General features: G+C 49.0%; 1 protein-coding gene across 1 annotated transcript in view; it reads right to left on the bottom strand.

Moving 5' to 3' along the window:
• LOC121341896 (phospholysine phosphohistidine inorganic pyrophosphate phosphatase) overlaps positions 1 to 13,388 on the bottom strand; it is a 71,731-nt gene that overhangs the window by 36,872 nt on the left and 21,471 nt on the right. Inside the window, exon 6 of the mRNA XM_041415835.1 lies at positions 12,978 to 13,069. Within this exon, the coding sequence (XP_041271769.1) occupies positions 12,978 to 13,069 (92 nt within the window). The remainder of the gene's footprint in view (positions 1 to 12,977; positions 13,070 to 13,388) is intronic.

Genomic DNA, 13,388 nt, shown 5'->3' with positions numbered 1-13,388 from the left:
TGAGAGGACTTGCTCTGCTCTGGACAAAGGCAGGTTCATTTTTTGCTGCTCCCCACCATTCTCCCAAGCACATGCAAAGACTCCTTCCTTTGTCTCACTCAAGCCAACTGTTTTGTAACTTCCAGGTGACAAAGCACTGATATTCCCTCATAAACCACCATCCAACACCTCACCCAAACTTTGCAGGACTTGGATGCCTGCAGAAACGTGATCAGGCACCGAGGGATGGCAGCACAGGGGCTGGGAGCACAGGACTGTGAGGACACTGCTTTGGCAACAAGGACACTGAAACCTCCTGACACACCCCCAGACACATCCCAACCCTTCCTGTGTCCCTGATTACCTGTCCCCCCTGAGCTGGCGGCCTTCCCAGTGACAGCAATCCTGGTGACAAGGCTCCCTCTGTGTGCTCCCATGGAAGGTGCAGCAGGAAAAAGCCTCCATGCCAGCTCAGCCAGGCAGCCTGAGCTAACTGCACACCCCACCTTCAACAGGGGCCACAGTGGTGTAGGAAAATGTGGGAGATTTCACATTAGAATTTGTGCCCTGAAGGAAAAACGCCTTTTGAATTTTATTATGGAGAATTTGGCTTGTGTCTTGAAGCATGGAGGCCTAAAGTGCTACTGAACCCCTTGGACTACACCACTGACTCAGAAGAAGGCAAAGGAAATTCTCCTTCTGTCTTCTTTGGAATTCATTCCTCTTTGATTTTCATCTTTCAGGGTTTGTTGTTTGGGGTTTTGTGAGTGCTTGCAAAAACTCTAGAATCCCAAATGCATTAGATTTGAACAGGAAATCAAGACTCTGTGTTTCAGCTCCTGCTGCACTGGGAAGACACTGGCTTTCGTGGTAAGAAAAGAGTAAATCTTCAGCAAAAAAGGCAGCACAGCCCATAAAGCCACAAATGCAGACAGGCCTAAAAGTTATGAACTTATTACAAAAAAGACCAGAAACAATTATAAAAACCCAGGTATTTTCCTCTCTATTAAATGGTGACAGCAAATGAAGCTTTCAGGTGCAGAGCTCTGCTCCTTTACCTGCCTCTTCACAGATTCTGGATAACCTCTGCTCTTTACAAAGCCTCTTTTGTCCCAGAGGGATTTCCCTTCTTGTGCTGCTATTCCTGCATCTAGCAGAGGTTTTCAGTTTTGATAAGGCTGTGTGAGGGACAGGTGATACCCATGGCTTGGCACAGGGTAACTGCAGTCAGCTCTCCAAGTATCTCCAAATATTGGATACTCTGACCTCCACTGCATGGGGAATTTCAGAATACATCTTGCCTCTCCTTACAGAGAATCATGGAATGGTTTGGACTGGAAAGGACCTTAAAAACCATCCAGTTCCATTCCCAGACACCAGCAGGGACACCTGCCACGAGACCAGGTTGCACCAAACCCCATTCAGCCTGGCCTTGGGCATTTCCAGGGATGGGGGAAAAAAACCCTAAATATTCATGAAAGAAAAATGGGCAGGTCCTGAAGAGGGGAAGGAAGGAGCTTTGCTCCCTTCCCAACAGGGAACATGCTTCCCACCCACAGCTGAGGCTGGCCAGGTCCTCCTCACCTGCAGAGCCCAGGGAAGGAGAATATTTTGAGTGGCTCCAGCTGATGTTTGGCCTGTGCCTCCCCTGTGCTCCCATCTGCATCCCCAGTTCCCACGGCCTCCAAGTGGTGACAGTGAAAATAACCAGAGCAGCCCATGCAGATGAACTCCCAAGTATTCAGATTACCAAAGTGCACCTCCATAAATCTCTCAGATCCCCTGCTGTAGGAAGGAGTCTGGGGTGTTAAACAAATAGGCAATAAATTTCAGAGGATTTGGTAAAATTAGGACTGTCGTTACTTTTCCATTCCAAGAAGACTAATCTGGGTTATAATTATCCCAGCTACATCCAGGCTTTTCAATAGCTCATGCACTGATAAATGAAGCGTTCACTCTCACAAATGCCTCTCCTTCCCCTGATGGATGCAATGTATTCCAGATGGATGGAGAAACCTTTTTTTCCCCCCCTTTTACACTTGCTAAGCTATTTCCAGGCATCCAGAGCAGCACAGGTGTAAATCAGCAGAACTCTCCCCATTTACTCCACTCCTTGGAGCAGTTGAGGATCCAGCCCCTTATTTCTAACCTAAAAACCACATTACACATAGGTGATGGTCCCATAAATGAGTGAGGTAAGAAAAAACCCCACCAGACAAACACAAAAGGCACTAATTGCACAAATCACTTTGGGCCTGCCAGCCCCTGCAAAAAGCCACTTTAATTAGGCTGATTGAAATGCAGACAGGGTATTTTTTCCCCCCTTTCCACTGAGGTCTTTGTACCCAATTTGTATGAACAGGAGCCGGCCTCCACATCCTCAGCCAAAACCTGTCCTCTCACTCCTCTCCCAGGAGCCAGGACATGGGGAAAAGCCACCTCAGCAGAGCCTCTGGGAGCCCCCAGAGGAGATCAGCCCCTCTGACTGGTCACTGATGCCTGATGGAGGGAGGCAGAGATGCTTTTGTGATGACAAAGGTCAGTGCTGCCCTGCAGAGGAGGGAATTCTCCCTCTGTCCTGCCACACTGCTCCTCTGTGATTCCCAGGCTCTCCTCAGGGCACAGGGATTTTCTGAGTGCCTGCCCAGGGCCAGTTGGGAGTCCATCTGCAGCAGGGCTGAGCCCACACGATGCCCCTGAGGCGGTCACGAGTGGCATTTCCAACATATGTTTGCACAAAACGCTCGAGTCCTTTCAAAGCCAGCACGTGAGCGCACAACCCTGTGGCCAGTGCCAGCCCTAAGCTGTGCCTCTTGGCCCTGTGTGCTCAGGGAAGGATTGCAAAGCTCTGCTCCAGAAACAAAAGCATTAATGTTTGTATTTAATGACCAGAAAGACATGGCAGAAAAACAGAGATGACTGGAGAGGGGAAGGTGTTGTTCTGTGTTGTTCTGTGAGTCCCTCCCCAAGTGTGCAATGGGGAAATGAGGATTCAGCATAGGGAAGGGGATGTAAGTATTTCATCAAGCACTGCTCCTCAGAGTAAATGCACAATATGGCTCAATTCAAGCTGTAATGGTCTTTTAATATGCAGTATTTTTATCTGAATGTGATTTGACAACTTGTGCTACGTGCAGCAGCGCTGGCCAGCACCGTGTGTCTGCCAGCACCTCTGGCCACTGTCTCTCACAGTCCCAGAACCCACTCCCTCCTCCCAAGCAAGGCCCATCTCCAACTCTCCCTTAAAACCACAGCACAGACATCCAGGGATGTGTTTTCAAAGAACTCTAAAAGCTTATGCACATAAAAACACAGCTTTGTACAAAACTACTGTATCACGAAGCTCAGGGGCTGCTGAGAACAGAGTGATCAGTCACGCCAAAAACTGCAGGAAGGGACTTTTCAAAGCAGAAGTCCATTTGCTTGGGTAAAAGGCAACTCCCCACCTCTCCACATAGTTTAAGGATGACAAGGAAGTCGAGTGTTTGCTAGAACATCTCAACCAGCAAGGAAAAATAAAAGTGCTCCGTCTGCAAGAACGAGAGCTGGCTCGTCCAGCGTGTGCTCACTCTCACGTCTGTCAGCTCCACTAATGCTCACTGGAATGAAGGGTCTGTGCTGGAGCTGCAGCAGGGCTGCCATTCACTCCTGGAGTGCCAGATTTAGCCCAGCTGCTCAGGTTTAGGCCCCTGCCACTCACCCAGCTGCTCCAGTTGGGCTGTACCTCATGAAGAGTGCCAGGGATCAAAAGCTAAGAGGTTTCACAGTCTGGCTGCAAGCAGAGATTCATCCCTGGGTCAGGCAGGCTTGAAGCTTTCATACAGAAAAAGGGTAAACCATGGGAAAACTGGTCAAGCTCTGTCTGAGCCATGTGTTTGATGCTGGCATGGAAGTAAATTCCTGACCCTGCCTGGGCTATCATCTGCCTGCCCCAGGCCCAGCAGTGCCAATGCAGCAGCTCTGCAACCACAGCCACGTCATTTCCCAGCACACAACCAGTTTCACTGCTGTGATGATCTAGAAGTGCTAAAACCCCAAGAAGGAAGGGCTGGCATGCCTGAAACCTAGTCTCAGTCTCTACTCAATAAATTGGTTTCTTATCAGATGCCTAAATTGACACGGTAAAGCTCCTTCCCTCTTTTCATTATCAGAGTTGGGTGAAAATGCCCAGCAGCACACATGAAATCAGCTCTTGACACAGTGTTTACACAGCAACAGCAGCTTTTTCAGCTTCACTGGGGACCCAGAGACCAAACAGTGCCCATGGTTGTGCTCCAGGCATCCTTGCTGTAACAGCATTATAAATACATAATGAGAACTTAAAAGGCAGAAGGAAAACAGACAGAGACTCCCCGTATCACACTCAGCTTTCACCATCTGAGAAGAGCTACAAATTCCAGCATGTGCTCATCAGCACTGAGGGAAAGGTGTCCTCGTCAGAGGGTGAGCACAGGAGCTGCCTGGCAGCATCCAGAGGGAAAAGACATCAAGTTCCAGAGGAAAGCTGCCACCACACTCTATACACACTGTCACTTTACAGAAGAAAAAGCAGCTTAGCACAGAAGCATGAGGAACTGTGTCTGAGCACAGAACAACAACAGCAAGGTCACCCATGCCACGTGAGCACAGATTTGGATCAAATCCCTGAAGGTTAGCCTGGGAAAAGCTGCTTCAAATATCAGAGAGCCGAAAGCAAGGGAGTCAGTCAGCACCTGGGCATCTCAGGTGCTTCCATGGCCACCTCCAGCAGTATCCATGCACTTGCAAATCCAAATCATGCACAGCTGTGGCCAATATCACCACATGCCACTGGGTGGGTTCACAGAACCTTGAGAGCAGCAGAGTAACTTTTAGCACACTTCAAAGGAAAGAAAAATGTCATCTTCACAGGACTGACTCAGCCTGAATGGGACTTTATCATCTAGCCTCGAGTTATACACAGCCAACACTCCCAAAACTCCTTTCCAACGTGCAGCTCCAATCCTGTTCCTCCCCCTTCAGGTCCTTCCTTCCCCATTCCCTCTCTCCCCTGATTCATGGCCACAGCAAATGTGCTGCTTGATGATCTGCTGACACATGCATTTAGCACTTCTCCATGGAAAGCAACGAGTTTGGAAGCTTTTCCAACTTCCCCTCTGGATGATGTCACCCTGGGTGGGTGCCAGGCTGGGTTTCAAGTGAAAATCCTTCACTTTGGGGTCAGACATCCTCCTATTTTTAGGCCTGGACTCTGTTGTGCAGCCAACAGCTGAGCTGGACAGTTCTTGCTATTCCACGAGTCTGCTGGCTGTGTCCTGCCCCACACAGCCCTCTGGAAATTCCCAGTGAGAGATGTGTCCCCCCAGTCTGCACTGGGAGGGGGGATGGAGAAGGGCCCTGTGGCTGGGAGCTCCCATCCACCCACCTGGCTCTGACAGCCCCATCACTCCACCCTGCCCCCCCAAATTCCTGTCACTGCCACCGACCCACGACCCCAGGGGCCACAGCCGCATGGCTTTTAAACCCCTCCAGGGACAGGGACTCCACCACTGCCCTGAGCAGCTGTGGCAGGGCTGGACAAACCTTTTTGTGAAGAAATTCCCCCCAATATCCAATATAATCCTCCCCTGGCACACCTCAAGGTCATTTCCTCTTGTCTTGTTGTTACCTGAGAGAAAAGACTGACACTCCCCTGGCTGTACCCTCCTTCCAAGCAGTTACAGAGTAAGAAAGTCCCCCCCGAGCTTCCTTTTCTCCAGGCTGAGCCCCCCCAACTGCTCCTCATCAGGCTCACTGCACTAATTTCCCTAATTGCAACACCTGATCAGCCAATGCCTGTGTCGTGCTTTGGCCACTTCAGCAAGTGATGTGCTGCTGTGCACACCAAGTGAAGTAAGGAAAAGCCTTTGAGAGGAGCTGCAGATCCATCCAAAGGGCAGCCAGGCTCTTCCTCTGCTCCTCACAGACACACTCCCTGCTCTGCAGGGAGGCTTTTGGCTGGAGTTCAAAGGCCCAGCAGGATGCAGACCCCAAGCAACAGCACCAGCCCCGTGTGCTGAATGAGCTCATCTCAGCAGGGCTGAGGTGGGACCATACCCACTGCTGACAGCCACTGCAAACCACAGACAAGTGACAACTGGGATGGTTTTGGGGCAAAGCGTGAATGTGAGTCACGTCCCAGGCCAGCTGCAGGCTGTGTGCACCCAGCCAGGAGCACATGAAGAGCTGCCCTGCACCCCAAGCCCTGCTCCCACACTGCACTGGAGCTCCTGCTGCAGCACACCAGCACTCACACATGCCAGGCTGCAGCAGACCTAATGCTGGGTGCTTTGTTTTTAACTCTGTGAGTCCCACCACCCTCCCAAAGGGGTGAAAGCCAGCCCAGCAGAGGCTGCTGGAGAGCAGCAGTTCCTGTGCCTGGGGCTGTTCGCTCCCCTGAGCAGGCTGGCAGCCCCTCTGCAGCTGCTGGAATCACAAACTGATTGCTTTGGGTTGGAAGGGACCTTAAAGCCCATCCAGTTCCACCTCTTGGGACACTTTCCACTATCCCAGGTTGCTCCAAGCCCTGTCCAACCTGGCCCTGGACACTTCCAGGGGTGGAAGGCAGACACTCTGGGTTTGTTGGCTCAACCCACTCATGGAGAAAAAAAAAAAAAAAAGAAAAAAAAAATCACTGGCTAAGACTCCAGGGACTCTCCAGCATCCATGGGCCCACAGAGCAGCATTAAAACAGGAATGCTCAGGTGTTCTGTGCTTGCAGGGTGCCAGCACAAGGCACTGTTCTGGCACTGCTGCTCCTGAGCATGTTTACAGCACAAGCAAGAGCCCAGGCCAGATTAAACTTCAGATATTCAACCATTTGCTTCAAGGGAGTTACATCAGCAGCTGACTTGGCCTGTCTCTCTCTTATTTGCTTCTCTCTGCCTTTGAAAACAATGCTCTGCCTTGGTTTTATCTATCAGAGCAGGATGAGAGGACTCCCTGCAGCACCAAGGAGCCCAGAGGATATTTAACTACAGGAAAAAGACAAGCAGAGAGGAGGAACCTGTGCTTTAAAAAAAAGGAAATCTCTAGTGAAACCCAAATTGTGCAGCTGTCCCAGCTGTGCCCTTTCTACAGCACATTTCAGCACCCTCATCTGCATTTTCACAGAAATAAAGTGGTTTTCCTTTGGTATGGAATTCATCAATGCTGTCAAAGGCTGCACAAGCTGATGCAGCTCGGTGTTCTGCAAGGGACAAGTGTTGAGAAAGGCTCCTTCCCTGGGGAATGTTCCACTGCAGCCTTGTGCAGGTGCTGAGGAAAGGGACAAAAACAGGGACAAAAATAAGCAAGGACCATCCCCTGGGCTGCGCTGCTCAGGTAACGGGTGCTGGTGCTGTGCAGATGAACACAGCCTGTGGAAGCCCTGGAAAAATTCCCTGAATTGCCACCAGCATCAACTGAGCTCAGGAACTGTGTATCTGCAGGGAGGAGGGAGAGGAACACCCTCTGGAGAAGCAGCTGCCAAGGGCTCTGGTGTTGCTCAGGCAGGGCAGGGTGGCTGCCAGCCCAGGCTGGAAGAGCACGTCCTGCCAAGACATCCAGGCACCAGAGCAAAAGGGAATGAAAGAAGAAAGGCCATTAGCTTTGGATGCAGTCAGAGAGGGCTGGAAGTGGTTTAGTCCCATACATCAAGAGCAGCTGAGCCACATGTCCCCCCAGGTCCTGCTGCCCCAGGCTTCAGGGAGCAGAAACTAGAACCAGCTCCTCCTCTTGCAGCCCTTTATCAGCTTCAGAAGAGGAGAAATGGAAACCTGAGCTGTCTCTGCTGCTGCATGAGCTGGGAGGATGTGAGGCAAGAGGGGAAGCAAAATTGCAGCTGATGTGGTCAGTGCCAGGCTGCTTTGCAAAGTGCACACTGCCTCCCTTCCCAAGGGCTGCAGATGAGAATTGATTGCAGTGTCTGTCATGGGACAGGCAGAGAGCAGAACTGTCAGGTCCTGAGGAATATTGCTTTTCCTCACTCACCTGATTCATTCCTCCTTTATTTCTCCTACTCTCACTGCAGACTGATCTCTCTTCTGATATTCAGGCTGTTTTTTTGCAGAGCAGCACACCAGCACACAGCATGGCTCTGTCCTGAGCACACACTGCTCCCTCAAGGTTTATTATGCTACCAATAAATAAATTAGCTGCTAATAAAACCCCCCTCAAACTCACACTTCTCTTTTAGACTGAAGATAATTAAATTCATGCATGAGTTAGTAATTTCTGTGACTGGACACTGGAATATACTGGGAAGGTGGAAGGCTGTGATCAGATGTGCACACTAAGGCACTGCAGGATTCACTCTGAGCTTCCTCTACAAAGCTGATTCAAATATTATGGTAACCAAACTGTGGTCAAGAAATAGATAGACATGTGAAGATTCTCTCACAGACAGAGCAAACCATAACTTGAATGTGCAATGAAGGGTGATAAGGCCATGCCTTGGCACTGCCTGCAGTCAGCTCTCACAACCAACTCACTGACACCAGCTTTAATAAACATTGCCTAAGACATTAACCAACATGAATGATAACACAACTTTTCACAGTGCAAACATGGGCTGGAACTCTTTCCATTTAATACTTGAAACAGGTTTAATTATCAGGATGTGAGGCCCTAAGAATGCCTCTGGTTGTGTTTCTGCACAGAGGGAGTGCCTCTGCCTGCTCATTCTCATTACACACTGCTGGTACCCAGGAGATGGGAAAGAACTCATAAAATTGCTCATCCTGGCTGGGTTGGTAACACAGGGAGCAGGAGAGGGAGGGTGGAGGGATGCTCCTTCTCTGCAGAGCAGCAAGAGGTGACTATTTCTTCACAGAAGTTGTCATGAGTTTCACTGAATTACACAGTGGGAGCAGTGAATTTATCCACCTGTGGAATGTTTTTTAAGAATACTTTTATAACTTCATTTAATGACAGAACCTGTTTTTTTCCCAATCCTTAGTCAGCCTAAGACTTCTCTATCCCACTTTTGTCTCGATCACGTTTTGACTTCTCTCCTGGCAAGCCAATTTTCTACAAAATCTGTGTGTTTTCTTTAATCAGGCAAGAGGAACAGATCACAAAACACTTTCTTAAGAAAGTCAGGGTAATTATTCTCAGAGGATAATTAAAAAGTAGGGACACATGAAGTAACCTGACCCAGTTCTGGAGAACAGTGGCAGAGCTGGCAGCTCTCAGGGGCCTCCATCCCTGGGGAATCCTTGATGTCTGCAATGAGGCAGCTCAGGGATGCTGACTCTGATTTCAGTATCAGCCACGGCCACCAGACAAATCCAAGGAAGGAAACCCCAGGTGGGCACTGAGAAGGGGTGAATCCACACTGCCACATTCCAAAGCAAGCTCACAGGTGAGCAGGGGCTGAATAGTTCTGGCTGCTGCCACACACCAGCAATGGAAAAATCATTATTTACAAATCAAAATCTCTAAATAACAATGACTAGAAGGGGGCTAGCAATTCTTAGCCCCTGCCAAGACCCAGCTATGATCTGATGCAGCTGGAAGCTGTTTCCAGAGGTACAGGGAGACACTTGGAAAAGCCTCAAAGTCATTTTTCTCTGCTCTAACTTGCAAGCTACAAAAAGGAATGAGGATATTACACAGCATTGCAGAATCAATAGTTATTGTGGGAATCATTGGTTTGATGTCAAGGCCAATTAGCTGCAAGTGGAATTAGCACATACCCTGAGCTGGAAGACAAGAACATGTTCTTCCCTAGATTGGAAAGATGCTGGCCAGGTGTGCACAGAAATTCTGGAACTGGCATCATATTTCCCAATGCTGACAAATCTCACAGCCCTCAGGAGCCTGCAGCAATGGCCTGATCTGTCCTGGACATGGGACAAACAGAGAGGAGAAACCTGCAGCCCAGACTGACCCTTTGTATCTGGAATTGACACCTAGGAAAGGCCAGACCTGACCAACAGCTGCTCACCCTGTCAGGTCACCCAACACACCAATCTTATCCTCTCACCTTCCCAACTTGTGCCCCGATTTGTGCCAGCAGAAGTTTCATTCCATGCTGCAGACAGGATTTATAGCATTTCTTGGACTGATCTATGCCTGCTTTGGCTACTGAGAAAGAGTTCAACACTTGAGATTGAGGGGGATCAGGCAAAGTGTGTCACACTAAAGGCAACAGGCTGCACAGATTTTAATTGACTTTAAAGATCCAAGAACAGCAAGACAAAGGAGCCAACTTGCAGGACTCCATGCAAGGTGGTGCAAAACTGAATGTTTCATCCACATTTTGAATCTCATGCTGAGAGCAGCCAGCAGTGGAGAGACTTTGCAGAACTCAGGAGGGTGAGAGCCTGGGGAGGGGGCAACCCCAGGGCCCATCCCTGCATAACCTGGGTGGGCAGCAGACCTTAAAAATCACAGAAGTGTAGAATCAAGAGAGTATCCTGAGCTGGAAGGTCCCACAGGATCATCAGTCCAGCTCCTGGCCCTGCCAAGACTCCCCAACAATCCCACCCTATCCCTAGGAGCACTGTCTAAACGTTCCTGGAGCTCTGGCAGTCCTGGGGCTGTGCCCATTCCCTGGGGAGCCTGGGCAGTGCCCAGCATCCTCTGGAGAAAATCCTTTTCCTAAAATGTTCATGTAAACTGCATTGAGCCCTGAAAGCAGGAGAGATGTCCCAAGCACCCTTGTGCACTGGAGGTGACAATGCCAGCTGGGGACATCCTCAGGCTGAGGAAGGAGGGGGACAACAGGGTCCCTTCCAACCCAAACCATCCAGTGGTGCTGTTACTGACACCTGTGGCAATCCCACCAACACCTGCAGAAAACGCTGACAGCTCTGTGCTTTACAAGACTTTTGGACAAACAGCCCAGGACGGTGGGGAAGCCCAGGCTGGGTTCACAGTGACGTGCACGAGCCAACGATGCCATCCAGAGGTGCTCGGGTGCAGCACACGACTCTGTGTCATCAAAGGCTAAAGGCAAAGACAGGACCTTTGTATATCTTATGTATCAGATTTTAAACTAACCTTACCACTAAATAATTACATATTATTTATTTTAAATTTATCTTGCCCATCGCTTGTTTATTTTCTGTCTCTCCTCACCGTGTGTATTGATTTTCTAAGTGTACTAAACAAGTCATTCTGAAAAATACAGATACACCTCTGACCTCTCCTGGCAAACAGGAGTTACTTCATTTTACTCCCAGCTGCTGACAGCAGGCCTGGCACGACACAGGGAATTGAGAGAGACTCATCTGTATTTGACTGCTCTGCAATAGTGCCTGAGCTGGGAAAGCACCAACCACACACCGAAAGAGGAAACACAATCCTTGTTCCCCATCTAGGACAGCCAGCTACTCCCTTTCAGCTGTGAATTCATGACTCAAACTTGACACAAGAAAATGCTTCTCTAGCACATGATGACACATATTTATGTGTTTGTGTACACTGAGTTTGTGCCAGCTGCCTGAACAGTGTGGATGCAACACCACCTGGGGCACGTTTTATGATGGGCAAAGCAAGAAACAGGAGAGTTCTGTCAGTAGCAAAGACCAAATTCACCTTTGTGTGCAAAGTTACCTTCTTCATGGGCACCTGGATCTGTGTGGCAACAAAATGTGGATTTGCAAAGTGATCCCATTCATATCAGAATAAAATCAACCACTGAATCCTTATTTTCTCCATTAGGAGGCTCATGGGATTAGAGCCATAGCAAGTCCTGAGTTGGAAGGGATCTGCATGGATCATCAAGTCCAGCTCCTGGGACTACAAAGATTACAGACAAATAATCCCAAAAGCACAGATTATATAGTTACTTTTTTAATCTTTTGGATTTCCCAAGCTTTATTGAGATACATACCTGATTTTCAGATGTACTATCTTAAAATTACAGAAAATACAATACACTTGTACCTGAATTTTTTTTCCTAGAAACCATCACTTACTGGTCCATTAGAATGAAGGCACATGGTATTATTTTACCACCTTACACAAACTAAAAAGGAAAATTGAGGAACAGATTGACTTGAAAACAAGCAAAATAACTTCTCAGATAGTTTATGGCAAGCATCATTTTCATGTGCTGTATCCCTCCCCAAAGGAGCATCCTTCTTTTACAGTCTCAGGATTTGAAAGTGCAGAGAAACTGTGAAAATAACAAATGACATCAGATGGCAAAGGGTGTGGCTGAACCATACTTCAAGGAGGCATGGTTCAGGGTGAGGGGAGATGGCTAAAATGAGATTTTGAGTGTTGGGGTCAGAATGCCAAATGGAGGGACAGATCTCTGCACTGCATTTGGAGTCACCTTCAGCTGACCTCAAAGCCAGCCTGCTCAGCACTGGGTCATGTCCTGTTTCGAGGTGCACTCTGGGTGAGCCCCCCTCAGCAGCTGGCCGTGTGACAGCTCGGTGAGAGCACAGATCATGGGGACAGCTGCACAAGGAGGGGTTTGCATTTGGAGCCAGGAGTGACCCTACAGGACCCTGCACTCTGGCAAGGCGAGAGCTGGGGAAGCAGCTCTTGTGTTTCAGACACCTCAGTGCTGAATGTGTGTCTGGAGGGAAGGGCAGACACATGGAGCCCCTCCTAAAGCTGTGAGAGATCAATGACCCACAGGCTGGCTGAGTCAACAGGCCGATTTTATAATCCCAACCCTGCCACGGCTTTCAGACACGTCTTGTATCAAATGTACAACGCTTTCGTGCAGCAGCAGGAAAAAAAGAAGCAAACCCCAAGAAATACACCAGTTCTATGTGCTGTGATGAAAAAAATACAGAAGGAATTTAGCAGAAAGTATTTCTGCAAAAGATCAAAGCCACTCTGTCCTCCCCTTCCTGCTACTTCCACACAGCCTGAAAGAAAACATCAGCATCCACCCGAGTCTGTGCTGCACAAGGAGGTGCTTGGGCAGACAACAAATGCAAACCTACACTGACAGCAAGGGGAAAGGTGGGAAAAAGGCATGGACAAAGGCTGGCCTGGTGGCTCTGCTCTGGATGTGCAGGGTGAGCACTGACCTGTACTTGCCCGTCCGCACCTGCAGCGCTCTCATCCCGCACCGCTGCGCTCCCCCGACATCACTCACGATGTCATCCCCGATCATGATGGCCTGTCAGGGCAGTGAAATACAGCAAAAGTTCATTTCTGCCATTTGTCACCCTCCCCTGACATAACAAACAGCTTGATTTGAGGTCTAATGCTGCCACTGGACAAATTAAACACGATAATATTGTCGTGTTATTGATTAAAAGTCATCCTACCCTGAGGGAAATTCATGCCAGAGCTCCTCCAGCAGTGTACTGGCTCAGCACACACCTGTACAATTTGTAATCAATCACAGAAATCAAAGGGATTTGGGGCACAGTTGAAAGAAAGTGGTGAATTTTATGAAGTTAGGCCTCTTCTGTTCCTAACAATCCATTCCTGCT

The sequence above is a fragment of the Onychostruthus taczanowskii genome, unplaced genomic scaffold, assembly GCF_017590055.1.
Source record: "Onychostruthus taczanowskii isolate IOZ18803 unplaced genomic scaffold, ASM1759005v1 scaffold5, whole genome shotgun sequence".
Classification (NCBI taxonomy): Eukaryota; Metazoa; Chordata; class Aves; order Passeriformes; family Passeridae; genus Onychostruthus; species Onychostruthus taczanowskii.
The sequence above is the reverse complement of the archived record's forward strand: the minus strand, read 5'-3'. Positions and strand labels throughout refer to the sequence as shown.